A 27899-nucleotide genomic window follows, 5' to 3' on the forward strand; every position below is an offset into this window, starting at 1 on the left:
GAACGAGCGATTTCAGTGAAAACCCTTGTTATAGCACACGAGTTTCTTGGCAGTTTAACTTTTTCTGGGCCACTGTGTTTTTTTATTTGGTTATGCTTATAGACACCTCCTAACATCTTTTGAATCAATCTAGCATCAAAAACTCTCGTTTTATATCAGTTTACTCGCGATCGAGCGATTTGAGACAAAACCTCTTGATGTAGCACACGAGTTTTTTAACAGTTTAACTTTTTATGGGCCACTGTTTTTTTTCATTTGTTTGTGCTTATAAACACCTCCTAACATATTTTGTATCAATCTAATATCTAAACTTCGCGGTTTATATCAATTTACTCGCGATCAAACGATTTGAGTCAAAACCCCGTGCTATAGACATCTTTAAAAAAAATAGCAAAAAGGACCCAAAGGGATTCATAAACCTAACCAAACCAAACATAAGAGCTTATTTTAGTTATCGAAACAAATAAGGGATTGATGTATAAACCCGCAACCCACATCCTCGTTAAATTTGCTGAAAACTGGCCAAGAAATGAAGCAGCCTATTCAGACCGTGTGAAAGTTCAGAAACAAGTGAAGTTACTAGTTATTCAATATGGCAGCATTCTACACAGAAAAATCAAAGCAATCTATCATCTACAAGACTTGAAACCATCTCATCTTTGATCCTTCTACAACTCATGTACAAGTTGTACAACAAATGGCCGAGAGAAGACAAGATGACCATGATTTTACTATTTGAACGTGTATAGAATGCAGCAAGCATAAAGCTAATATTCCATAAGATCTTAGTTGGAGGCCTGACCATTGTACTTGTTCGACATGTCTAAATGCCACAGGCAGAAAGCCATTGAGACCCCTGAAACATTTCCCCATCTTGTCTCTGGCAAGTGACAACTCATCATCTTTGCACATGTTGATCAGCAGCACGACAACCTCCCTATCATATTCCGTATCAAAATCTGTTGTATGAGTATGTATGGTTTCTGTAAACTCTAGTGGGCTTTTTTATATGCCCATCTTATAGTCCCAATGAGCTAACAGTTAGTGACCGCCACGAAGTTAAGAATTAGATCATGGTGATGGTTTTAACAATGCAGCTGTGTCAAAGTGACCAACAACTCCCTCACTGAGAAGGCGCATGGCAGCACCCTTGGAGAACTTCCTCGCGAATAGAAAACAGGGAACAGCAGTAGAATTTATACGACACCATTCTGTTCGGTATTCTGTCTCATAGTATACATGGTTGATCTCCTGTTGCAATAGGCAGTATGTCAAAACAATAGCATGAAGGGAAAGAGTTGAGAAATAAAGCTGTAATCTGTTAAGCTATATGAAAGAAACCACATCCAACACTGCTAATGAAAATCTAAGACAGTGTACAGTCATTTTATTAACCTTTATTTCCCTTATCTTTTGAGGGGCTGCACTCGCATGGTTGAAAGTCATAGGATGCCAGCCTTTACTTTCTGTTTTATTTGGAGAGTTGTTCCACAATGTATAAGTTAATGTCCTTCGCTCAAGTTCGCCATCAAGCTCACTCATCTACAAAACATAGAACAAGGGTTTTCCAATTAGAAACTCTTGAATTGGTGGACAAATAATTAATGGAAAGCAAACATCAAAAAGTGTGGTCAATCGAAATAAGAAATAAGAAAGTGGGGGAATAAAAGGATGCTTAAAGAAAAACCCTAAATCTTAAGATGTTCAGCTATGACAGCTTACCGCAAGCAGTGTCTGCACATAGTGTTCGTCTGGGATACAATTGTGCTGTTTTTGAAGTTTCTGCATTTGGTATTTAAGCCAAAATCAGTCGCTTAAAAGAGAGAAAACAATGAGTTTATAGCTATTGAGGAAGGACATGTCATCCTTTTCCAGTCTCTGAAAGATACACGCACTTAAATATTATAATCAGGTCAGAATATGAAGGAATCAACACTTACAAGATTCAGCTTCCCCTTCCTGATATCAACAGGTGGGCGACGCTGCAAAAGTAGGAGGCTGCAAAGTTATTAATATCTTTATAATTAAGGGAACATATGGTCCTGTTATCAATGACTCTTCAAAGAACAGAGCAATTTTTAATACGTCTATAGTTGATCCATGATCCAAATACAACTTATAAAGCAAAAAGTAAAAACAGTTATAACTTGAATGTGACCAGATGACCATAATATCACAATTCACCATAACCCGGAAAAAGAAAACATACAACAGATGAAGTCAAGCATCCAATGCGTATTACATACCCTGCAAAATTTCTTGAATACTGGAAGTATAACTTCGTCATCCACAAGGACTTCAGCGTGTCTCCGAATCAAAGCAATCCACTGAGATTACACAATAAAATTTCAGTTAGGTATAGATGATGAAGACATAAATCCCTATCAACCAGATAAAAAATCACAAGATAATGGCAACAAGGACAATATCTCTGAAACCCAGAAGTAAGACATTCTGACCTTTGAACTACGGTAACAGATAATAATATAATAATAATGTAAAGAACTTTTTACACAAACATTTAATAGATGTAACATTAAAGGAACGATTAAATCAAGGTTTGATGTAAACCAAAAATAAGAGAAGGCCACCTGTGATCCTTTCCGCCATTTCTTTTTCGGTATTATGGGTGACATTTTTGGGTTGTAGCGGCCCTCCTTCACATCCAGGAAGCTACAACATAAAAAAATTGCACACTTTTCAACTCATAGCCCTTCAGAACAAGCTTCAAAAACAGTCAAAAGCCTACAGTGTGAAATACAAGTGAAAAGTTTCTGATTTATTAATCAACAGTGCCAGTCGCCTCAGAAATGTAAGCTTTACCTACCTGTCCACAATGCTCCCAGGAGAAGCCATCAGGTAATTGTATATGAAGCTGAAGTTGTACAAAGGAACACAACTGCAGCACAAAAAGCAAGAAGCTTAGACAAAACGAGAAAGCGCTAACCTATAGCCTTCTCAAGAGATTTCTAGTCAAGTCTATACATAACCTAGCATTAATACTGAAACATTCATCAACCTGTCAGAGAGGAGAACGAATCTTTGATTCGCTGGATCCTCAAGAGCTGTCGCAAACAACAACCTCTCCGCTTCAATCATGCTCGATTCCCCCCATCCCACCTGCAATACACGAAGCACCAAGCCACATTGAATGCCAGCACATCATCATTTATCGAAAAAAAAATCACTAAATCAAGAGATAAAAAGAAAGTGATCTAGCAAACAATTCCTTCCAAACTCGGCTCCATTAGTTCTCAATGTATTCCAAACATTCTAAATTCAGCCTAACATTTCACATTACTCCTTATTCGAAAAGACTTCGAAACAATAGCATTATGAAATTCAACGGTCAATCTTCAAAGAAGTACCTGAATGCTATTCGGCAATTGACGGCCGTGAAAGAAGCGCGACCTCGTGGTGGACTCATCGAACACAAAACCAGGCGCGGAGTGAATATAAATCGAAAAATTCAAAGCGCCACCGGCATTCTGACAAAACCGGCAGGAATTTTACGTCACTCTCCGTCAGTACACCGAAACCGCCGATTGAAATTACAGAAATTGAAAGAAAAAAAAAAAAGAGAGCTAGACCTCGAACCTCGAAGAAGCTCTCCCAGAGGAAATCGAGCGGGAGGTCACGGCGCGCGAGGAAGAGGAAGGCGATCTTGGCCGGGCCGGCGAAGCCGACGCTGTGGCGAGCGATGCGAGATCTCGCGCGAGATAATGAGGAAGAAGGAGAGTACAGGTCCGGCTGGGAGTGAAGCCTGTACAGAGCCAAAAGGCAGAGCGCGACGGAGAACACGATCAGAAGCTTCCAGCTTCTCCTGATGACGTGGCGCGCCGTGATCGGCGGCGGCGGCTTCTTCGCCGTCACCATCGGACGGAAGTGTAGTGATTTACGAGCTCAAATTTGACGAGCGTGGAAATGAGAAGAGAGAAAAGAGAGGGAGGAGTAAGGTGGACTCGAGTCTTGTGTGGTTTGGCATAGACGAAAGCGGCGTCGTTTTGGATACGGGGATTATAGTAATGCGCGCCGTGATCTTCGCCGTCCAGGTGGCGGTTTGTATTTTAGGCGTGGTGGGGTCCAGCGAGAGAGAAAAAGGAATGAGTGGGTTCTCACTGGATTCTTCTTCTTTAATGAAACGGCACCGCGTCGGCACATGGCGTCACGGCTTTGGATTTTTCCTTTTCAATTGATGATGTTTAACGTTTATTAGGGATGAGTCGGATGACCAACGTACGTGGCCTGGTGGTTAAGCGTTTTGGTCGGAAATGAAAGAGAACCGACATTTCAACTCTCTAACCGTACTCAATTCATAAAATTATCAAAATTCAGACATTTCAATAAAATGTTGTATCTATGTTTGATATTTCAACTCTTGTAACCGTGATTTATTTACGAAACTGTAAAAAATGACTAGATTCGACATTTCAACTCTCGTAACCGCATTCGATTAACGAAACTATCAAAATTTAGACATTTCAATGAAATGTTGTATCTGCATTCGACATTTCAACTCTCGTAACTACGATCTATTCACAAAACTGTAAAAAATGACTAGATTCGACATTTCAACTCTCGTAACCGCATTCGATTCATGAAACTATCAAAATTCAGACATTTTAATGAAATGTTGTATCTACGTTCGACATTTCAATTCTCATAACCGCGATCTATTCACAAAACTGTCAAAAATGACTAGGTTCGACTTTTCTCGACTTTTCAACTCTCGTAACCGCATTCAATTCACGAAACTATCAAAATGAAGATATTTCAATTCTCGAACCATGTTCAATTCACAAAAACTGTCAAAATGACTAGGCACTGTGTAGTAACGCAGAGCTGAAACTTTTTACATGCGTAGGGATTTATCGGACATTACTCGGGGCACGTGTTCCGGTTCTAGTATTAGTGCAGGCCAGGGGCTGAGTTTATTCAATTACATTTGAGCTTCTAGCTTCGTGTTGTCCAGATCTTGTGTTGGTTAGGCCCAGTATACCAATGTCTTGTAGAGTTGCGAGTGGAATCATACAAACAGCTGCATGGCTGCATATACAAGTATACATATATGAATCCTTTACATGAAACAACTCGACACAGTTTTGAACTAGTGTGAATGAGCTGTGCTTTCTTTTCCTCAAACCCTTTGGATTGGAAAAGAGGATGTAAAAGAATACAGAAACTAGACCAATGCCAAGGGTTCGGAAACAAGCTGTGTATGGCCATCCATTGCAAGGCAGATAACTTCAGAGCTGCTTCTACATGGAGTAATCCAGACTCGTAAGTTCACAACAGAAGCAAGCAATAGCATAGGACTGATTGGTTATCGCACAGCTGCCTTGATGTTTTGACGGTCCAAGATGACATTCAGAATTTTTCCAGGGACGAAAATCCTCTTTTTGATTGACACCCCATCAAGATATTTGGAGAGCTTTTCATCTTTTGATGCCAGTTGAAAAGCATCCTCCTCTGAACAGGTCTTTTCAACCTGGATTGTACCCCTCGTCTTGCCATTGATTTGAACTGGTAACAAAATAGTAGATTCCTCTAAGTAAGCTGGATCGACCTGCATTAAGAACATGGAAAGAAATCAATAACTGCTCACCATATGCCACTCAAGGAGCATAAATCAAATATCACATCTCAGGCAGCAAACAAGAATTGTGGTGCTTCTTTAACAATATGTTAGGTTGTTTACAATATCACATCCATACTGGTTGGTGAATTAACATGGTCCAAGAATATGACCCTACATTTGACTTGAGAGAGACAGAGGGAGAGATTTGACCTTAGGAAAAGGCTCATATGCCAATGATTTTGAGTGTCCCAACCGAAACCAAAGCTCTTCAGCCATATGAGGTGCATACGGTGCGAGCATTAATACAAATGCTTCAATAATCACTCTCGGATGTTTTTTCCACTGGATAACAAAGAACAATATAGTCAGTCTAAGTCTCATGTTTAACTATTTCCAAAAGATTGAAATGAACATTGTATTAACCATTTGAGACAGGTAAGGCTTTATGGATATTCACTTTTATACGACCAAGGGTACAACTCAAAGTTGGAGAATCTTAGATCACTGGATACTGGAAAAGCGAAATACTAGTCAAGAAGAAAAAAAAAAAAAAAAAAAAAAAAAAAAAAAAAAAAAAATTACCAGGAAATCATTCTAAGCTACCAGTGGATGGGGAACCATTGATCATGCAGGACCCACCCTACATATGAGATTTGAAAAAAAATATATATAAAAAAATCAATCAGTGCAGCATTTTCATGGACCTTATATGCCACATTGATGAACTCCATCATTGCAGAAATTCCAGTATTAAATCTCGTTGCTTCTATTTCCTCTGTTACCTGCACAATTGGAAAATCAACAAAATTGAATAAGAAAAATGAAACACAATAAACTCATTGGGAAAAAGGTGCACACAATTACACCAGAATGTAAAGCTGCACACTCCTGATTTAAAGAAAATAAAAAGATAAAGTCCCAGTAAGGATTGGACCTTGGCAATGCACTTATGTAGAGAACGGAGCTGCTCCGGAGTAGGATCCTCATCAGTCACTACTGTTCCCTCTTTGAGTGTACCATCAGATAACGGTGAACCAACAACTAGCCTCCAGGCTCTTCCCAAAAACCGATGAACACCTTCAATACCACTCGTATTCCATTGTTTTGAGTCTCTAGAAGAAAATTTTAGTGATGAAGAATACATTTAAGCTGCCTAACTTCATAAAAATTCTTTTATAAAAAGAATCTAATAATGTATAAATTATACAAATATATACCTCAATGGCCCCATGAACATTTCATATAAGCGAAGTGAATCTGCCCCGTACTCAGAAACGACATCATCAGGATTGACAACATTTCCCCTACTCTTACTCATTTTATGAGAACGTGCAAGAACAGAGATCTCAGGATTGTCTTTCAGTACAAAAGAATCCCCAGATTTAATGACCTAGAGAATGAGAATGAAGATGTGTCAGGAGAAAGTGTAAAATAGGAATGTCAAACTAAATGTTCTTTCTGTTCTCTTAACCTTCTCAGGGCAGTAAAACAGGGGAGAATAAAGTAACTGTGAAGCATTTAAGGAGATACCTTTTCATCCGGAATTATTTCTTGTTGAAGCTCAGCTGATGTATCAGAGTCTGCAGAGACAAAGTTCCCATCTGAGTCTTTGTAAGCGATATATTGAACCTGCAAATCAGAGTGTAAGAAACATGTATTGGAAAAGCTGACTTCTATAAGAAGAAACAACTACACTTACTTCTCCAAGAATAATGCCCTGATTTATGACACACTTGAAGGGTTCTTTGGTGGAGACGACACCAATGTCATAGAGAACCTGACATAGAGACGTTAAAAAAGAAATCTACTTCAGCAAAGATGGCAATCAGTATTGGGAAAACAATTTAGTGAAGAGAAAGTTACCAGCCTTCTCGTTTAGTACCCCGTGCCTTATCAACTATAGGTAACAGATTATCAATCTGATGTGGTTATCATCCCTCAGAAACCTTCTCATAGTAAATGACTAAATGTGGCCCTTGGGGTGAAAAGCTTGATCTCCTTGGAATGGAAAGGTTTAACTCGATAAAAGTTCATATGAATAAACTTGGAATGGAATGGTTAAACTAACTCTTGAGTTTTAGACTCATTTAATACGTGTATAGCTGAATTAATGATGTAGGATAGATCCCTCATGCAATCCATACGGAACACTCATAAGAAGGACATCTTCTATAAGATGTGCACACGTACAAAACAAGAGTTCAACAAGAATGACCATACTAATGATCATGACAACATTGGCTTTATAAGCAGATGTAATTATTAAGGAAAAGGTATAGTTTCAAATCTTAAACCTTATTTCCTTGTACATCCCAAAATAGAAAACGAGAAGTCACACACCTTGTGCCAGAATCTTGCATAAAGTAAATGGAGAACAGCATGTTCAGCACCACCAACATACACATCAACTGGGCTCCAATACCTGCGGATCAAAATAACTTTTAAAAGGAGAAATAAGATGAAGAAACTCACTTAATATTACAAATCTAATTATCTTTAACAAATTTTCTTTTAATAGAATGTTCATAAAGCACTCCCAGAGATACTTTCTTACGTTTCTTTTGTCTTGGCCACCAATTCATTTGAGTTTTTTGGGTCCATAAATCTCAAATAGTACCTGAACATGATAGAGATCAACATATCAAAACCAAAATGAATTTTCCAACATTTCAAAATGCATGAACTTTTTTTCCTTTGGACAAGTTCAATATGCATTAATATGATTGAACTCTAGAAGCTTATGAATAACAGAATACCAGCAAGAACCGGCCCACTGGGGCATGGTGCTTGTCTCTCTTCTGGCAGGTTTTCCAGACAAAGGGTCCTTAGTTTTAACCTGAAAATGAGTTGCAACAGTGTAGATATATAAATATAGAGGGCAACAAAATCATTCAAAATACTTGCAAGAAAAAAAGAATATGCAGTTCACCAGAGAGTCAGAGACTAACAAGAATTAGAAATCTTAGGTTGCATGAACTCATCCATAAGCAGACGAAAAGTAGAAGAAAAGCAGTAGGCAAGGAGGGAAAACATACCCAAGAAACTGCTTTTGCTAGGGGTGGTTCTCCTGTTCCAGTGGGAGAAAAATCATCCAATTCTGGAAGGGTGAGGGGCAGTTCGGTTTCAAGAATGGGAACACCCTCATCACTATCGTCTGAAAAAACTACTGGAATAGGTTCCCCCCAATAACGTTGCCTAGCGAAAAGCCAATCCCTCAACTTATAGTTCACCTGATAAGAGACGAGGTCAAGTCAGGAAACAGATCATATCATATTCATAAAGATAGTAGGCATACACCAAGTTTAAAAGCTTCAACGTTCTGTGAAAAAACACCTTCTTCTTCCCATTTCCAGTCCTCTCAGCCCATTCAATGACTTTGAAAGCAGCATCTTTGCTAGATAAGCTATTTATGTCCAACCCCAATTTTGTGTTTGAAGAATTTATAACGTTTCCTTCACCTGAATAGGCCTTTCCCGAACCACTGAGCTTCTTATCGTGCGGCATCACAACCCAACGGATTGGGATATCATATTTTGAAGCAAATTCAAAGTCACGAGTGTCATGTGCAGGTACAGCCATTATAGCTCCCGTTCCATAACTGTGTCAGTAACATACTAAAGTGTTAAAGAAGAAACAATGAACATAAAAGTCCCATAGACATGAGTCTAGTGCGCATGCCTCTTGCTAATGACACAGTTTTAAAGAAAGTATAACACACCTGCCCAGGACATAGTCCGCAACCCAGATAGGAATAGCTTCTCCATTAACTGGATTTTTAGCATAGCACCCACTGAATACCCCGGTCTTTTCTTTCTGAAGCTCAGTCCTCTCGAGGTCACTCTTTCTTGAGGCAACATCTATATACTCCTCCACCTGTGCTCAATAGTGTTGGCCGTCTAATTATCATCATAAGAAACCTTTGAGAAAACTGGGCAAGAAACAATTGAACATACACTTTCTCTCTGGGTTGTTGATACTAATGATGACAACAATGGATGCTCCGGTGCGATAACTAAATATCTAGACACAAACAAACAGCCACAAATCTGTATTAATTCCAGCCTTCCAGGACATCTATGTCAAAACTTTTCTCTACGAATACCACTGAATCTAAAGCAAAAACTTTGTCTAATAACAAGATAGTGATATAGTGTTTGATTATTACGTTGCTCCAAAGATGGTGTCCGGTCTGGTAGTGTAGATTGTAATCTTTATGTCTCTCTCTTGTCCATCACTGCTAAGAACAGAAAATTCCATCTCAGCACCTTCTGACTTCCCTATCCAGTTTCTTTGCATCTCTTTTATACTCTCAGGCCAGTCAAGGTCATCTAAATCTTCAAGAAGGCGATCCGCATATGCTGTAATCTTGAGCATCCATTGCTTCATTGGCTGCTCGGCAATAAACAATGACACTGTAAAATTATAAAACCATTCAAATATTGGAATTAAGCAAAGGAGACTATAACTTTGATGGTCTGAAAAATAAAAACACACAAGTGTTGTACATACCTTTCTTATTACTGGATGACCCCCACGCTCACTCAGACCATCTATCACTTCTTCATTTGCCAAGACAGTACCAAGAGCAGGGCACCAATTGACTGGCACTTCAGCCTGTTTGCATTATAAGTACATTATCAGATCCTTTTTATAGTGGAAACTGATAGAAACTATTGTAAACCTATATATCAGTTATACCTGATATGCCAAGCCTCTCTTTAATAGCTGAAGAAAGATCCATTGGGTCCATTTATAATAATCTGGTTCTGTTGTGGAAATTTCACGATCCCAGTCATATGAAAACCCTAATGATTTAAGCTGCAAAGAAACTACAAAATGTTAATAAATGGACAAAAATAATAGAATCCACCAAAACCAAGAGGGCAGCAAGGGGTTATCATAATACATGTTCTTAGTTTTAATCCCATCAAGAACGTAAACATGCCTAACATTGGAACTTGATGAGATATAGGGCCAGAACACCCTTTAAATCATCAAGCTTTATGCTAATGACAACCTGCTTAACCGGCCTATAAGCCACTAAAACTTCCAAATGTTTATTACATGAGACCTTGACCATAATTTTTAGTAAGTTTATACAGCAGTTAGTAGATTATTTTATGTAACAATATGCAAAAGCTTATTCATTAATGATCAGTCATGCATGCAGATATAGAATGGACATTACATGACCTGGGAACGAAAGCGATCAATGTTCTTCAAGGTTGTGATCTTTGGGTGGGTTCCTGTCTGTCCAACACACACAAGACAACCAATTAGCACACGTCCAAACCCACAACATATATCCAAACAATTCTGAGCCATGTAAAAGCACTGAAACACAAACCTCGATTGCATACTGCTCCGCTGGCAATCCAAATGCATCCCATCCCATCGGGTGTAACACATTGTACCCCTGCATACGTTTAAGCCTAGCGAGAATGTCTGTCGCAGTATATCCAAGCGGATGGCCGACATGTAACCCCGCTCCACTGCAATTATCCATCAATATGAGCATAAAAGTTCCAGTCAACACAATCTACGCTTCATATTAATCAAGATACAATCCAACTATGTTATATACTTGCACAAAAGCTCAGACAAAGTAAACCTCACTAATACAAATTGCATTATACCTCATGTTTTCATTATGCTCAACTATTTTAACCATCTTCAAATCCTTTGCTTTTAAACCCTTCCATCAAAGACCCTCAAATTCTAAAGCCATTACCAACCACAAACACATATAAAGCATCTCCATTATCCTTGAAACTAAAAATTCCATGAACAAAAACCAAATTTGAACAACTGGGTCATCATATTTTCCCTAATCCACCACTACCCATTTCCTCAAACTATCATTTTCACATCAAAGACTCAAACTTTCACACATTCAACTCCTCAAACTCAAATTCCAACTTCTGGGTCATCAAATTAAGCAAAGAAAAACAGAGACCTGGGATAAGGGAACATGTCGAGGACGTAGAATTTGGGCTTTGACATATCAACCTCATCCGGGGTTCGAAAAGTCTTGTCTTTCTCCCAATACCGCTGCCATTTGGGCTCTATTTCGTGAAACGGATAGGCCCTCTTCTGCTTCGGCTTGTGCTCAACGACGTCGTTGGGTTCATTGGCCGATGAGGCTGTGATGGAAACGCAGCGTTTAAAGGTGCGGTTGTGGAGTCTTGGGTAGAAGGTGATGAGTGGGTGTGAGGGGAGTAGGAGTGAGGTGAAGGTTAGTTGAGGTTGGAGTTGGAGACCCAGTTGGGTATGAGTAGAGCTCATTGAGCTGAAGAGAAGAAGAAGAAGCAGAAATGGGATGAGATAAACTGTGTCGTTGGCGACTTGGCGGGTTAACGTTTTCTTATTTATATTGATAAAATGGTCAGTTTTGGGGCACAAGCTGCAAATTGTTTACATTAGTGTTCACGTCATCACCTATTGACTAAGAAAATTATGATCGGTCACCGTTGAATGTAAATTTAAGAGTGAGAACATCTAAGGGTGAGAAGTATTATTTTAAAGTTAAATTGTTTAGCTTTTCACTTTTGGATTTACATCTACCAGTGACTAACTATGATTTCTTAGTAACCATGTGAACACCACTGACATTGTTTACGTAGTAGTGTTCACCTGGTTATAAACTGACCCAGAAACTCATGTTCAATCATGATACGATATGTTGGGAAGTATGACGTTATATCACAGAATCTGTCGTGAAATATGATGATAAGTCGAAACATGTTAAAAATTTTAAGGTGCATTTTCAGTTTGTGCAGGATGAGCTCCTGATGAGCTCCTGTTTGGATCTGTGATTTAGATCAGTATCTACATACCTACCTGGTGTGTAACTTCTCAACCGAAAATCAATTCATATCGATCGAGTTGAATTGGCGCACTCTAATTTATTCGAAGTGGCCAAAATGGTGTAACTTCGTCCACTTACTAGCCAAAATGGTGTACACTAGCTACATACAAATCATATGATTAAACTAGTATTTTACTCTTTGTGTTTTGCCTTCATTGAATGATGTAACTGTCCGTCCGAATACGTAGCCAAACTTTGTGCAACTTCCTACATTGGAATCTAGAGAGGGGTAATTTTGCTATTTAACACAATCACCATAAAAACCCTAACATCTCCAAATCTTAAACTATAAAAGGCATCTATGCCTCCCTTTGGCCTTCTCTGATATGATATGGGGGAGTTCTCTTGGCATTTTAAAGCCTCAACCAATCTATGTTCTCCACTCCAAGCAATTTCTTTGCCACCACCTATTGGTTGAAACAAGGAGAAACTCAAGTTTGTTGGGAAGGGCTTTCATCCATGATCTCAAGATTGTTGGAGATGGCTTTCATCTATGGTTACCAAGTATAAGCTACATCCACAAGGAGAAGCTTTTGTGTAAGACCTTGTTTCCCCTTAATCTGTTCTTTTCCATAATCAAGTGTTTAACATCCCTGTCTATTAAGCTTTTTCTAGCACTTTAGATGAGAATCATGAGATCATAGTATTTACTTCAGTCAGTTCAGTGTGTATGGTTGCCTTACTGTCTTTAACAAGATCCTCCGTTATAGAAATCCTTTGATAAGTTTTGATCATTCAGGACTACTTTGGGATTCTTCATTCTTGTGACTTTAAAAAAAAAAAAATTCTACTTCTCTAACGTGAAAATAACCATCTATGAATTAAAACAGTTACGTATTCGGTAAATATTACTTTTAGAATTGAAATTTGTTTAATCCTTGTGGTTTGAAGTCGTTATTTGTTTAGTCATTGTGGTTTTATTTTAATATGAATGGTCCTTAAAGTCACGATTTTTCATCTAATGGTCTTTTCGTCTGTTAAATACATAATAATTTTTAACGGCCACGTCATCAATTTAACAGAAAATTGACGAATTGACATTTGGATGAAAAATCGTGACTCTCAGGACCATTCAGATTAAAATAAAACCACAAAGACTGAAAAGACTGAACATATGTCGACTTCAAACCATAAAGACTATACAATATTTTACCCTTATTTTTAAAAGTGTCGTCAAATTTCATGTGTTTTTAATGAAGTGGCTTCTGAAATCTGCTGAAAATAACATGTAATTTCCAAAGAGTTGTTTTTCATAACTTACAAAGTTTGGCTAAGGACATCCAAACTAGTTTTGATGACTGCGTTCAAACTTTATCTTATTTGCATATGCTAGGCAGTAGGCAATGTAAATGCATGATCAAACCCTTCATACATTACATTACCAAAAAAAAAAACTTCATACATTAAGTCAGCCTCTCAATATCCTCTAAGCAAAAATAAATAAAACAAAAATTGTTTACTTGTGCAATTGCATTAAACAAATTAACAAAAAAAAAACCGCTAACCATTCAATAGCATAAAAGAAATAAACGGTTGACTAAGAGACTGCTAGAACTGTTCATTTGTTTGATGCAACTGAACAAGTAAACAATTTATGTTTTCTTTGATCTTTTGCTGAGATTCTGAGATGGTCTTGAGATTGATTTACATTGCCCAACTGATGCAGGAGCATCCAAAAGACTCTTAAATTAATTAGGAGTTTATTATCATTTTTTATTCTCTTTATTATGTTTTATTTTCCTAAGTCTTTTAGATTCCTATTTTTATTAGGGTTGCTATTACTTATATATCTAGGTTTTTGGAGTCTTATAAGTCAGCTTTGTATTTTGAATAGAACATATATGCACACTTTTGGTACTCAGGACTACATTACGCCTTTTTATTATTTAGGACTGTCCTAGACTCATGTAGGGTGCCTTTAGTTGTACTAATATTAACTCATCTCCACACTTCGAAATTTCCGTTTTTAACAATTATCGATATTAATTTTTATATCTTTCCGATATTTTATATTTAGTCTATTTTTGGTCGAATATACAACTTTTAGATAAAATTTGGTAAAATTTTCATCGATATTCGATATTATGGTAGTTTTCTTGGTTTATGGTTTAAAAGAATAGTGCTATTTAAGAATGACTTATTTGAGTACCCACAAATCCACAATAACACCATTTAAGGAGGCCAAAATGAAAACAAGGTGCTACGTAAGCTCATTTATTTTTGTACCCAATAACACCAAACACAGTATTAACTAAATTAAACTCCTTATTTAGCACTGTCTCATTTAGTCCCAACAAATAACTCAAAAAAATCGTTCCTACTTTAATCCTAATGCAAGCATTTCTCTCATATTGCTTGTTTTTCCGTTTGAGATCTTCGTTCTCAAGTGTTTACCCCTAATCTAGCCGCAAGACCCTGCATCACCAACATATGCAAGTAATATAAAGTTTTGACACAAGCATCAAAACTAATTTGGATGCAAGTATTTCCCTCTACGTTGCCCAACATATGCAAATAAGATAAAGTTCGAACGTAGGCATCCAAACTAGTTTTTTTTTTTTTAATTTTTAATTTATTTATTAAAAGGAGATTATGCCGCTAAACCAATGGTACTAATGGTACTAAAGCGCATTAGTTTGGATGTAAGTATTTTGTTTTATATTATTTTATTTATATCTTTATATTTTGAAATGGTGGTGAAGGCATTTATTTTAAGTTTGATGAAACCTTGTTTTTTTTGGGAAAGCCAATTTGTATCCATATGCAGGTGCATTAGGCAGGATCAAAGGAGTTCTGAAAGAATTCGTCTTCTTGGGACTAATCAAGTTTGTCTTTCATTTCATTAAAATGCTCACAAGTCATAACACTACTTAACTTGAAGGTCGAGCAGTAAACCCTCACTGTCTAAGCTGAATGCAGCAATCATTAGAACCGAAAAGACCATGTGAACAAGGCAAGTACTTGTGAAAGCTTCAACTTATATGGGCAGGAGGAAAATTTTGTTCCGACTTTACAAATTTTCCCGGACACGGACAGGGATATGGATATTCTTGTAGAGTTGCCAGCTTTCAAACTTGAGTTGCTACCAAGGCTTCTAAATCTTTAACAGCATGGTCGACTGCATACAGTATCATTTTCTTTATCTGCACCACCAAAAGATAATGCCTTAAATCAAACTTGGAAGAATCAAAGTGAAGTAAAGAGAAGGAAAGTTGGTAGATATGGTTGCTGGTCACCTCAAGTTTGTCCTCTCTAGCTCTATGATTCTTGGGAAGTTGTCTGAAGTCCTTAGTTAAACGGAGGCACTCATGGACATTTTCTGGGGATACAAAGTCCACGGCTACTTTTGTACAAGACTGCAGGGGAGTAGACTGTTAGAGATATACCACAAACAAAACAAAAGTGGAACACATGTGAAAAGTACAAGATGATAGACCTTGAGATTTCTAACTTGGTGCGGGCATCCAGCAGGTATAAATACAGCCTCTCCAAGGCTTTGTACAAATGTCCACGGTTCAATTCCTAATTAGTGTGCAAGAAGAATGTTAAAGTTAGTCAAGTGAACTACCAAAGGTACCACAAGAATAAGGATTCAGTGAGCAAATGAAAACCAAATGCTTTTCTTGTTTCGTACCAAATTCTTCCTTAAGCTTCCTTTTGTGATCCACTGTTAAATAAAAGGATTGATCATGAATTGGATGAATAACCTAATCACAAAGAACAGAAGACAATCATCATCCACAATCACAACATGGTTAAGGAAAGGAAAGCTGGGGATACCATACATACCCGTTCAACTAATGAACAATAAGTGTGCCTGAATTCTTTAACGTGCTTCTTCAGATAAGCCTCCAACTTAGGGACATCTTCCCTGCGGAAAATGTCCCACAAAGCACCACCACCTGTTTCGTCTACTGCTTCCATGCATGGAGAACCAGAAAGAGTGGGTCCTTCTGCATGATCTTCTGGAACCTTGAATTCCCTATTGTAATTCTTTTCTATGATTTCATCATCCCCTATTTGTGATCCCGACCGTCCAGACTGAGAATTCACCCAATTCCGAAGCTCTCTCTCATCTTGGGCCCTATGTAATTTTTTTAGGTCTGAAATTGCAGATTTCTGCTCATCACCTAACTTAATTTCTGCTGTATGTGTCAAAATATTAACCTGTATCAATGAAAGAACATGACATACAGAAGGTTAGGCAATCCAATCAGTGAAGATGTACATTTCAGATATTAAATGAGAATCTATGAAAGGTTATCACGGTTATCACTGTATTTTAAGTAAGCATAAACTATATTTCATACCGCATCAGACATGTCACAATGCAGCTTGGTTACAGAGTCCCCTCTTCCAAGCTCTTCCACAAGCCCATAAGCAATATATGTTTTTGGACCCATGTCTGGTTTCAAGACTCCTGGTGGCAACTTAACAGCAAGGTTAAGAAGACCAGCTCTAGGATCTGTGTACTCTTGAAATGGCAAGGCACTAATGAATTCATCACAATGTCGGGGCAAAAGATTCTCAAACGCATCAGAAGGGGGCCAATCCTTCAGCTTAAGCATCTCTGGCCATGAATTTCCATACATTCTTCCTTCGGTGTATCCTTCAAAAAATTGCCGAGTATTGATTTCCACCTGCAAAAGATGACGAAAGTGACGTTAGAAGTGCAGTATATTGAGGAAAACCATGTGGAAAAAACCAATTAGTTTCTCATATATGGCAGTATAATAAGTAAGAGAATAGCTTTAGTTTCAGGCTGCCAAGACAGGAAAATTGATGTTGGAAGGATTATTCAACATCACAACCAGATTGGCCTAGCCCAATATAATGAAAGGATGATTTCAAAAGAAATTTTAGATCATATATCCAAAGAAATTTATCTGATAAGTAGTGATAGAAACAAACCTCACAGCCAGCCAGGCAATCAATGGTCTTGACCTCTGAAAATTGTGAGGTACTATTTGGATCCATATTTTCACTTAAAGCACGCCACATGACCATTGGCTCCCAGCTCAGACCATTTGCCTGTTCAAGTACATTTTGAACTATGACTGGTTCACCATTAATCCAATGTTTTCTGAAGTGCAAAAGACCTCCTTCTTTCAGCGTGTCCCATGAATCTGGACAATATAAATAGTTGTCACAGGAATCCTCCCTCGAAGCTGCTTTTCGCAACATATCAGTTCTTGTTTCACCGTATTCATGCTTGAAAGTACAGTTTTTGGTTTCGCAAATGTCTATTACAGTTTTTGCTTTTGCTTCCAAGTTTGCAATCCAATCACAAGGAAGGATTCGCTTCAGAGCCAATTTCCTCTCACCACAGCCACCCATTTCCTTTGGAGCACAAGTAATACTATTATCATCATTTGCATTCCACCCAGTCAAAGGCTCAATATGATTGTCTGGAGCTTGTACAGAACTACATTCACGTGATGGATCTCCACCATGAATGTACTCACAACCCCTATTCCTATATTGAAACTTCACCTCTGTACGGTTTAAAAGGGATCCCTGCCTAATTTCTCTACAACAACTTAGACAGAGTTCGTATTTACACGTTGGGTCAGGGCAGCTTCGATGCAGATCAACAATTGAAGTTGCACAATGGTTGCTATTCCAAGCATGAAAACAGACATTTAGTTAGTTAACAATCATATAGCAGTTCCGTTGACAATAAAGAGATGCTTACCAATAGACACGCTCATCATTAAAACAGAGGGTCTGTTCTATAATAATGTTGGAAGGCGACTCTCCTGACAGAAAAGCTTGTGTTAGTCAAAGCCAAAGAAAGGTTTGTCCTACACCTGAAACCAAAGAAGTATAACCAAAGCCAATGGAACTTCATACGTTGAATATTAGCTTCAATCTTTATCTCCTCCTTTTGTTCATCAGAAAATTCTTTCAGAAATGGAAGCACGGAGAGAATTAAGTGCGTCAAATGCTGAGTCTTTTCATAGTCACTTAAGTCCCGTTTTGATGTCTGAAGTTTAACAAAATAAAATAAAATAATGTATGTATCATTGGATGGTGCAATGCTGAAAGGATTCTCTGAGTATTACTAGAAAACAAACCTTAATCATGCCAGTTGAGTGGAGACATGCATTACAGTTGCAATTTTGGCGGCAAAATGGGCAAAATTCCTTGACGTCTTGTACCTTCATGTGAGGGTACCTGTATACACCCAAAAAAGAACCCATGATACATTTCAAGTGACTTTGCAAACTCAGAAAGAGGACAGGGACTGTGTGAATACATACCATTCCTTGATGCAACGGATACAATAAGTGTTGGTTTTACACTTGGAGCAAGAAACAATAGTTTTCGATTCTTGCATGCACTGATGACACTTAAAACAAACATCCCCATTATTCTGCTTTAAATAATAAACAATAGCTGTGTCAATGAGGATGATTGAACTTAAAAAGAGGAAGAGAACAATAATACACATTGTACAGAGACGCATAGCTACAGTTAGTAATACCTTTCTGTGTCTTGAAGTGCATCTACCACGTTCCCATCTTAAAACTGAAACTGATGAACTCGGAGAAGATGGTGGTGAAGAAGATGAAGTGTAAGAAATAGTATTCTTTGACTCATCTTTAACTCCTGAATCCACTGAGGAACTCCGGTTGATCCTTCCCCGGCCAGGACTTCCCCTTTTCCGTGTTTTTGACTTGATCATAAAGGCAATCTCTGTATCACGCTCCATTTCATCCATCAACTCATCTTCATCTTCGTAATAATTTAGCACAAGTTGTTTTTTCCTAATTCGTTTTCCATTAGAAGATCCATTTTCTGAAGTACACCGTCTCTTCTTAGACAAAGACTTTGCCCCAATCCTCTGTAAGCCACCATTGTCCTTCCCATCCTCATCTGATTGGTCCTGCAGTAACTCTTCCTTTTCATGCTCTAGTAACTCCGAGAATCCCTTCTCACCAGAACCAATATCTTCATCGGTATATTGTTCCGGCCTTCCTAACAGTTCCATTGTCACTACCTACAACTACCTACAGAAATCACAACATAGAACCTATAATAGTTCACTCACATTTACATATCTGCACATTAACCATCATGATCTCTTCATTAAAAAACCAAACACAAATTCGTTACCTATATCAAACTAATAGCACGCACAATACAACTGTGATTTCACAGCACACAATAAAACTGTGATCAAAATTTTTATGAATTCCCAGAAAAAATTAATCTCCAAAGATTAAAATTTGAATACAAAAACAGCCCAGCATTGGTTCAAATTCAAAGATTCCAATCGTTCCAAGTCAACGAAGAACAAACACTCAAGTCAATCTACCTACAACCTTAGGACCAATAAAACCCCAAATACCTAAAAAAAAGAAAAAAAAAAACCCCAAAAATTCAATCCCCATTACACGAACCACATTCATTCCCATCACNGAAACCCATGATTCGATCGAAATACCAGCTCTCTTCCCAATACAACAAATCAACATCAAATTCCTACTCCAACGGAATCGAATACAATAAAACAAACACAGTCAAATATTGATCATATTGGGAGTATCGACACTCACCTAAAATATAACCGAAAACCTCAATATTCGAGCCGGTCAGAACCCAAAATATTCAGCTGGTGGTTCCACCGTTCATGATATGAAGTCTCACAATTCAGAGTTGAGAGATAGGGAGTGATAAGAAGAGATGGGTTTAGAGGTGGGAAATTGCAATGCGTGAAAATCAGAGAGAATGAAAACCGAAGAGGCGAAAGAGATTCCGGAGAATCCGAAAAAGAGAGAGAGGACGAAGACTTGGGAGCAAGAAAGGAAGGGGTATTAATAGACCGTTGGATTTTGCAATCGGCAAAACCTGTGTGCGTCAGTCAGTGGGACTTGGTAGGTAGCGTGGATTAACTCAGCCTTGTAATTTCAGAGGCCCTTTTTTGGTAGTGAGAATTTGCTTTTCCTTTCTGATTTTTTGGTTCTTTGTTTCTGAATGAGCTAATTTTGGTAAATAATCCGAGGTTTTTGGATACTTATCTAAGTATTCATCGGATGTTGGTTGGGAATTTTGAGTCTATCTTTATCATATCTGTCACATTAAATACATATTTCGTTATTTTTAGACTTAACTTGTTTTGTTTTGATATATTTGACTCTTTGTTTTTCGTCTCTTATTTTTCTTCTGATTACGAATTTTGATAAACAAGTAAAAGTTTAACCTGCATTGTGTTTTGGTCCAGGCTTACAAAATTAACAAAAGCATTATTAATGAACTTCCTAAATCTAATTCATTGCTTTAGGTACCCAAACTTCATTAACACAAGAGCTAAACTGCTAAAAATATGCTTCAACGATTGTTCGTCTTAAATTCAACTATAATTATAAAGTTACATGAGATTAAGAAATTAAGATGTTCGATTAATTCTAATTTTATGAAAGACTATTGTATGCATCCAGATAACCAGTCATCATGTGATGGTTCACTAGTTCGAATGACTATCTACTATTGGTCTCCATCAACTCAATTTTACAATTTTTCACCATATGACACAATAACTTTTTCATGCATTCTCGGTCCATAAATACTAATTTAATATGGAATCTAAATGGTTATATGGTATTATTTTTTTTTTTTGAGAACCAGTTATATGGTAATATTGAAATAACCGGATTCTCTGTTTAGATTTAAGTTGCTTAAATGTCTTATGGTCATTAGATAGAGTAAGGATGACATGATGGTCTTAGATTGTATTAAATCCAATGGTTAGAAGTCATCTAGACAAATCTAAGCAACATAAATCCAAGTAGAGAAGCTAAATTCAATGTAGAAAACGAATATGGACCGTGGACACACTTTCTATTTTGGGCCGATGTCAAAATCACACTATGGCCTATCCCATCAATTCCGTAGAGACAAAATCTTAACTCCAAATGTTTTAGGAGAAATTAGAAAGGTTCACACAAACTATCTTCAAATACAGATTGTCAAATAAAACAACTCTACCTCTTCGATGGTATTGAATAGATAAATCAATGTACATAATTACACAATTGGTGTAACAGAAAGAAAAAAGAAACCGACTTACTTGTGCACCAGCCTAGGCTCCATGACAGGAAAGAAAGAAGGTAATCTGATCAGCTGGCTGCGAACAAAACTCACCACTACTTGCTATGTATACTGGAACCTATATGATCGACTCATTCAATTTTTACAGTTCCATAGTCTTGAATAGTATGCACAACATCGGAAAAGGTCAAATGGACACATTGAAGATCCGGCAACGAGTGTGTCCCTGTGTGGGGATTGGCATTTTATGGCCACAGTCACTCTCATTTCGTACTAAATCTTCAAACAATAGAGTTATGTTCTTTATCTTCATCATCTTCATCGCACACTTTGAAAACTGGATGGACATATGCGCTTTGGAGGTAGTCTCTCACGTTCAAGTCTGGATCTCTTGCATGTTCCAGATCATCCTTCATCTTCGCTTCCTGATCCCACAAGAAAAGCAAGAGAAAATCTTAGAGAGATGGAGAGAGATCTGGCACGAAGTATGAAAAAAAACTGAACTGAAAGAGGTAACAAGGTGCTGTCTTTGCTCGAAGAGGAAACAGCTGGCATGCTGACATACCTGTAATGGATATCTAACAAATGCAGGTTCAAAACGATCTGCACAATACTTATAAAACACTATGGTGGATACTGGAAGTACGAGAAGAAATGGCGTAGCAAGAGCAGCTCTTTTGGTACTCAACAGTCCTAATAGAATCAGTTGAGAGATAATCAGAGCACATACAATGCGACCATGGACATCAGGCCAGAATGCTGCACCACTTTCATATTCCTGGCTATAAACATTTACGATCTGCATTCAGAGAGAATAGTGATACATCCCACAAAAGAATAATAATGGATAAGTGGATATATAAGTTGAACAATAGGTGCAAATGGCATTGGTCACAAGTCACAACTAGTATCTACATATGAATGGATATACTGACTGTACTATTCCTTCTACTATGAAAAGTAGTAGCTAAAGATACCAAGTCTTTACCTGATGACGGAACACAGCATAAGCCAGGCCAAAGAAAACGATTATGAACAGAAGTAAAACTGGTGTAATTGTAGAGTATACAAAGCCCAGTAAGATATAAAGCTGTATACGAGGCTCCCCAACATGGAAACCAATACTTCCTGGAGCCATTGCCTCCTCCCTGTCCTTATCAGTCTTCACTAGGAAGGTATTCTTAAAGTGATATAGAATCAGTGGCAGCAACATTAAGATCTCAGCAGCGATACCAGCCCACCCATCAACCATTATATATGTCATGAAGAAAGTAGCTTTCATTGGGATTGCAAAGCCGATTGTCTCTGGAATGCTGCCAAAAAAACTTTAAGTCAAAATTTAAATGATACTAGAAGAAAGTTTATATACTTTTAGTTTCAAAATACATACACATTTGCTGATTGGTGAATTAAAGTATAAAGCTGATCAAATGCTGATCCGACAAAAATGCTACCCAGGAATACATTCATTAAAGAAAAGAGGTAGTATCTAGACGCTACTCTCCTCTCAAGAGAAGACCGAGAAGGATAACCCTCAAATTTAGCCATCATCATCAATATCATTGGCAAAAATATCAAAAATAACTTCAATGCAATTCCCGGTAGAAAGCCTGTCATGACTGACTTGATGAACTTCCTGCATATGTATCAAGGTAAGATTACTAACTAGTGCTAGTAAAAACTAGATGCCAAGTCAAAAAGGTTCAAGGAAGAGATAACTCACAGTTTGACAATGGGATTTAGGAATGGAGCTTCTTTCTTAAGTCCCTCCACACTTGCAAGAGATTGTACAAATGCAATGGGGATCAAGGAAAACAAGGTGAGGAAAACAAATGCAACACCCATGATGAGCCTCTTAACAGTGAGTTTCACATATGGAATTGCCAGATTTGGCCAATATACATCACGCGGCTCTGGAGCCCATTCAGTTAACCAAGTAGTTGGATTTCTAGATTGCTGAGTTTGCGCACAAACAGCAGCACCCCATCTGCTTTTAAAGGACACAAAGGCAGCTGGCATGATAGACTTGGGATCGTTTTTAACCCTCTCCCTTTCTTCAGGTATCTGAGAAAAAAACAATAATGCATTTGAAACAACCAAGAACATGGCAGTATATATTTGACAAAGAAATGAATAAACTGGTACGTACTTCCTTCTTCATTTTCACAATCTCAGATTGATAATGTTCAATTGCATCAACTTTCTTTCCCCAAAGCCCAAGAAAACCAGTCTGATAGTCGTATATGCACATCCAGGTCAAAGAGAAAATCAAATATCAACTTTAGAACTTGGAAACACTTTAGCAGTTAGTAGAAGATCAATTTATTTACCTTAATGAAGGGCCTCACTGAAGTTTTGCTTCTTTCAAGTTTGTTCTCGTAGTAGACAAGCCAGTTATCCATTTTTTTCTTCTTCTTTACCAATTTTGCAAGCTTGTTGGCGTCGTATACCACCTGCAAATAGTTTTTTAACTGGATCAAGTTTGAGAAAACACAAGACTTCTTTCTAAACAAACAATTGTATAGCTTCAGCAGTTCAAGGATTAAGTAAAGAGGACGTTTCAAAAGCTCTATCCTGGCAAAGAGAACATAATGAAATATGGATACCTATTCAATAGGAAGTGTGTATGGCTTGCCAGGATAAAGATACTGCAGATACTGCATTGTTGATTTTGTAAACCCAAAACTTTCTCATGTAAAATCTCACAAAAATGCATTAGTGAAATAAAGCTTTAATAGGTTTATATACAATGATAACTCTCTTAAGCCTGTAAATGATAGCGTCTTAAAATTCTAATCGACATTTTGTACTGTATAAGAGCACATATTCTTTGGGAACAAACCTGATGAGTAAGATAATGATCTGGATGGTTGGCCAGAAAAAAGTGCTCCACAACCTCACTTACAGATTCCTCTGGATCTGGTGGAACATTTCTTACAAGGGCCTGTAAACAATAAGCTAATTTGGCTTGTAAGCATGCCATTGTGGATTTTTATCATTTTTTCTGAAAGATAATGCAGATGAACTCTGCTTGTATCTGCCGTATAGGCTAGCTAAACATTCAAGAATATTTATCAGCTAACCTCAAATATTAACGTCAGTTCTTATGCTTACTACTTTAAAATATACATGATCACTATATCAAGCAATTGACATCAGTGCTCAAATCTTAATCTGAACTCTACTTAGGCACAAAGCAATGAAGATGAAATGCTTATTCTTAGCATATTCATGATAAGTATATCAACCATTGACATTGTGCTCATGAGTTTCTTATTTGAATAAACACTGATTTAAACTTATATGTAGAGGCATTGAGTCAATCTCACCGTAAATTTATCTGGTCGTCGTTTTTCTGTTGCAAGAAAATGCAACCGCATTGTGGCAACTTTCTCATACTCCCTCAACAGCACACAACATGTCCAAAAGGTGAAGGCATACGCCATCACTACATGAGTCCACAATCTGTCAAATACAACCGCATGAATATTGCAGTACTCATTTGTCAGCAAGATATAAGAAACTTATGCATGATTGAATTCTTCAAAATTTTCTACTGTCTTCATGAATTGGATGTAAATAACACCACATAGGTAGACTAAATACAGAGAGTAACAGTGGCAACAATTAGAAAATGAATGCTACTATGATATTTAGAATTATCCAACAATCATTTGTTCTACAAAAAGGCAGAAACTTTATAGAGGCGGGTGTCTCACCTTTGAGATCTATATGGGATATTTGAAATAGAGAGCTTATCAATGTTTGTAGAAGTAATATTGGCTTGCTTGCCGGCTATATCCAAAGTGTTATCTGTCCAGTTGATCGGTATCAAAATAACCCATGCAACAAATGCTATTGGAACAAAGATTTTAAGCCTGCATGAATTCAACTACATAAGGAGAATAGAATCATCAACATAAGCTAACATCTTAGAAGTGAAGAACTAAAATGACTTGCATTTTCAAAAGAATTATGCATATAATTAAGAAAAGATCAAAATAAAAGAGAACTTTGCAGCCTACCCCATCAAGTATATCCTCAAGTAAACAGCAGAATCCAATCCTGCATGATCAATAAGCTCCGGTTCCGGCATCTTCAATGCTTCCGGCACCCAATTCAGAAACCTCACATATGACCTATAGTCTAGATTGACAAATTTGCTCCCGAATGTGCCAGAGCTTGTGGGACTGCCTCTCTCTCCCTTCAAATACCATTTCGCAAAGTACACTCTGTCGTTGCAAGGCTGAAGCCTGAGAAACGCAAATATTATAAAGAAAACAAAAGCGCTGAGGATGTTGATGGCTGCTCCAACCCCTATATCCCAAAGTGTAGCCATTTTGTTTTTATATTGTCACACTGAAAACTGCATTACCCTATGAAACGATCATGAATTAGAACCAAAACGCACAAACTTACAAATCGAACTAAAGCAAAGCAGAGCTCTCTGCTATTGTTTCAAGTTAATAAACCAAGAAAGAAGTTGAAGATTCAGCTAGAGATGGTGTAGAGCTAAAGCAAAGAGAGCAAAGACAGGACAAGAAAAGCTTACCTGGAACACATGCAACTGTTGCTTCAATCTGAGCCACTCGCAGAGAACAGACATTATATCCACAACAACAACAACAACCACAACAACAACAACAACAATAATAAGAACAGTGACGATGATCGGAGACATTATTGGAGATTGGTGGGGGCGAAATTCGCCCCCCTTTTGGTTTTGGACTTGGGAAGGGGAAGACTGCGACATTTTGCGGGAAAAGGCGGTTCGGTTCTTCACGCGCTTTACAATGCGTTTGGGGGCCAATCGCATTGACGCAAATCAGAATCCGAGCATCCGACACTACGTTGGTAAAAGTAAAATTGTGACCCGAGTGAGAGATCCCATAACAGGGGCTGAAAGTAATTTGGATACAGCCTCTCTCCTCAAGGGGTGTATGTCACAAGCTCGGATTCACACTTGGTGCACGTTTGGTACTCGGAATTATATTAAATCTTTATATTTTTTTAAGACCGTCTTGTATTTATGTGGAGTACCTTAAGTTGTATTAATATTAACTCATGTTTGGTGTTGTTGTATTAGATTAGAGTGTAGTTTATTTGATTTATAGTTTAGAATGATAGTGTTATCTAATAATGACATATTTGAGTACCCATAATAACACCATCTAAGGAGGCCAAAATGAAAACAAGGTGTTACGTAAGCTCATTTATTTTAATACCCAATAACACCAAACACAGTACTAACTAAACTAGTCTTATGAAATAAACATGCACACAGTGTATCAACATTTCGTCTCAGTTAGCATGCTTTCACTAGTCACTAGACCAATCTAGTCTGGTACCCTTGGTCTTTGGAATTTGGATTTTTCTCTGCCGAATGTGACTCAATATTGAGTCCAAGATTCGTTGATTCCAATATTTGCTATTGTACTCTTTGCCGACTTATAACACAGTATGTTCATGCCTTTCCAGTCCATTAATACAGACTCAATATCTAATTTGTTACATGAAAGCTTGGAAAGTAGGAATCCTGCCATATATCAAAAGAATATGGACCTCGGAAAAACTCTCTTTCGAGCAAACGATGAGGTCACACAATCGGCTGTTCCATCAAAGAGATGGGAGAAATTTGGAAAGTTCACACTACTAGACTATGACGCTTCTTCTATTATGATATATAAGTAGATCAATCAATTTACACACCAGAGCAAAAATCAGTCGCATAATTACACAGTTTGTCAACAGATAGAGAAACAAAACCGACTTCCTTGCACACCAGCCTAGCCTCTATGCCAAAATATGAATTAAAGTAATCTTTCAGCCGGCTGCAAACAAAACTCACAACTTGCTACGTATAGTGGAAACTATGCTCGACGGGGTTCCCTCTGTCCTCCCCGTGCATCATTTTCAGGTCATTCAGTTTTTACAGTTCCATCATCTTGAACTTATGCACAACATCGGAAGGTCAAATGTACAGCTAAGATTTACGGAGGCTACTCACAACTCAAGGCTGTAGATCTTCAACAGCATCTGGCAACGAGGGCGTGGATTGATCAGTCATCCTGCTAGGCACTGGAGTGTTCCGTCGGGATTGGCGTTTTGTGGCCACAGTCACACAACTCTCATTTTCGTACTTTTCAAACGAGTAATGATCTTCATCGTCGTCGTCGTCGCACTCTTTGAAAACTGGATGGACATATGCACTTTGGAGGTAGCCTTTCAAGTTCAAGTTTGGTTCTCTTGCGCTTTCCAGAGTATCTTTCATCTTCGCTTCCTGATTCCATAAAAGTAAAGAACAAAGTAACTTTTAGAGAGAGAGAGAGAGAGAGAGAGAGAGAGAGAGAGAGAGAGAGAGAGATCTCGACAAACTAAAAGTTAAAAATTAAAAAATAA

The 27899-nt window shown here is 37.8% G+C and overlaps 6 protein-coding genes across 6 annotated transcripts in view; 1 reads left to right on the forward strand and 5 right to left on the reverse strand.

The window, feature by feature from the left end:
- Nucleotides 1-560: 560 nt before the first annotated feature.
- On the reverse strand, nt 561-3995 carry LOC101301269. The gene is made up of 10 exons (XM_004293267.1): nt 3598-3995; nt 3369-3488; nt 3020-3120; nt 2828-2899; nt 2592-2673; nt 2247-2327; nt 1941-1982; nt 1723-1782; nt 1396-1542; nt 561-1251 (listed from the first exon to the last, which is right to left on the reverse strand). The coding sequence occupies exons 1-10, from the start codon at nt 3874-3876 to the stop codon at nt 1072-1074; spliced, it is 1164 nt and encodes a 387-aa protein (XP_004293315.1). The 5' UTR covers nt 3877-3995; the 3' UTR covers nt 561-1071.
- Nucleotides 3996-4564: 569 nt separating this feature from the next.
- Nucleotides 4565-11863, reverse strand: LOC101303981 (leucine--tRNA ligase-like). The gene is made up of 20 exons (XM_004295242.1): nt 11535-11863; nt 10926-11070; nt 10772-10828; nt 10277-10396; nt 10088-10192; nt 9744-9967; nt 9532-9598; nt 9297-9451; nt 8912-9176; nt 8614-8808; nt 8335-8414; nt 8133-8195; nt 7919-8000; nt 7278-7355; nt 7109-7207; nt 6796-6968; nt 6513-6690; nt 6283-6360; nt 5789-5920; nt 4565-5566 (listed from the first exon to the last, which is right to left on the reverse strand). Exons 1-20 carry the CDS (start codon nt 11861-11863, stop codon nt 5324-5326), a joined length of 2868 nt encoding a protein of 955 aa, XP_004295290.1. The 3' UTR covers nt 4565-5323.
- Nucleotides 11864-12772: 909 nt separating this feature from the next.
- Nucleotides 12773-15660, forward strand: LOC101304263. The gene is made up of 2 exons (XM_004295243.1): nt 12773-12983; nt 15193-15660. Exons 1-2 carry the CDS (start codon nt 12773-12775, stop codon nt 15318-15320), a joined length of 339 nt encoding a protein of 112 aa, XP_004295291.1. The 3' UTR covers nt 15321-15660.
- Nucleotides 15259-19440, reverse strand: LOC101304554. The gene is made up of 13 exons (XM_004295244.1): nt 18934-19440; nt 18710-18822; nt 18524-18623; nt 18300-18432; nt 18142-18205; nt 17358-18063; nt 16757-17086; nt 16447-16613; nt 16236-16365; nt 16081-16153; nt 15883-15968; nt 15683-15802; nt 15259-15589 (listed from the first exon to the last, which is right to left on the reverse strand). The coding sequence occupies exons 1-13, from the start codon at nt 19438-19440 to the stop codon at nt 15515-15517; spliced, it is 2604 nt and encodes an 867-aa protein (XP_004295292.1). The 3' UTR covers nt 15259-15514.
- A 2139-nt stretch (nt 19441-21579) lies between these two features.
- On the reverse strand, nt 21580-26261 carry LOC101301560 (uncharacterized membrane protein C2G11.09-like). Its single transcript, XM_004293268.1, has 12 exons — nt 26053-26261; nt 25526-25876; nt 25220-25378; nt 24830-24965; nt 24343-24444; nt 23831-23953; nt 23650-23730; nt 23224-23564; nt 22891-23136; nt 22489-22813; nt 22066-22299; nt 21580-21925 (listed from the first exon to the last, which is right to left on the reverse strand). Exons 2-12 carry the CDS (start codon nt 25837-25839, stop codon nt 21782-21784), a joined length of 2205 nt encoding a protein of 734 aa, XP_004293316.1. The 5' UTR covers nt 25840-25876; nt 26053-26261; the 3' UTR covers nt 21580-21781.
- A 698-nt stretch (nt 26262-26959) lies between these two features.
- Nucleotides 26960-27899, reverse strand: part of LOC101301848 (uncharacterized protein RSN1-like) — a 5701-nt gene continuing 4761 nt past the window's right edge. Inside the window, exon 12 of the mRNA XM_004293269.1 lies at nt 26960-27780. Within this exon, the coding sequence (XP_004293317.1) occupies nt 27511-27780 (270 nt within the window). The 3' untranslated portion in view covers nt 26960-27510. The remainder of the gene's footprint in view (nt 27781-27899) is intronic.

The sequence above is a fragment of the Fragaria vesca genome, linkage group LG3, assembly GCF_000184155.1.
Source record: "Fragaria vesca subsp. vesca linkage group LG3, FraVesHawaii_1.0, whole genome shotgun sequence".
In the NCBI taxonomy this organism is placed as follows: domain Eukaryota; kingdom Viridiplantae; phylum Streptophyta; class Magnoliopsida; order Rosales; family Rosaceae; genus Fragaria; species Fragaria vesca.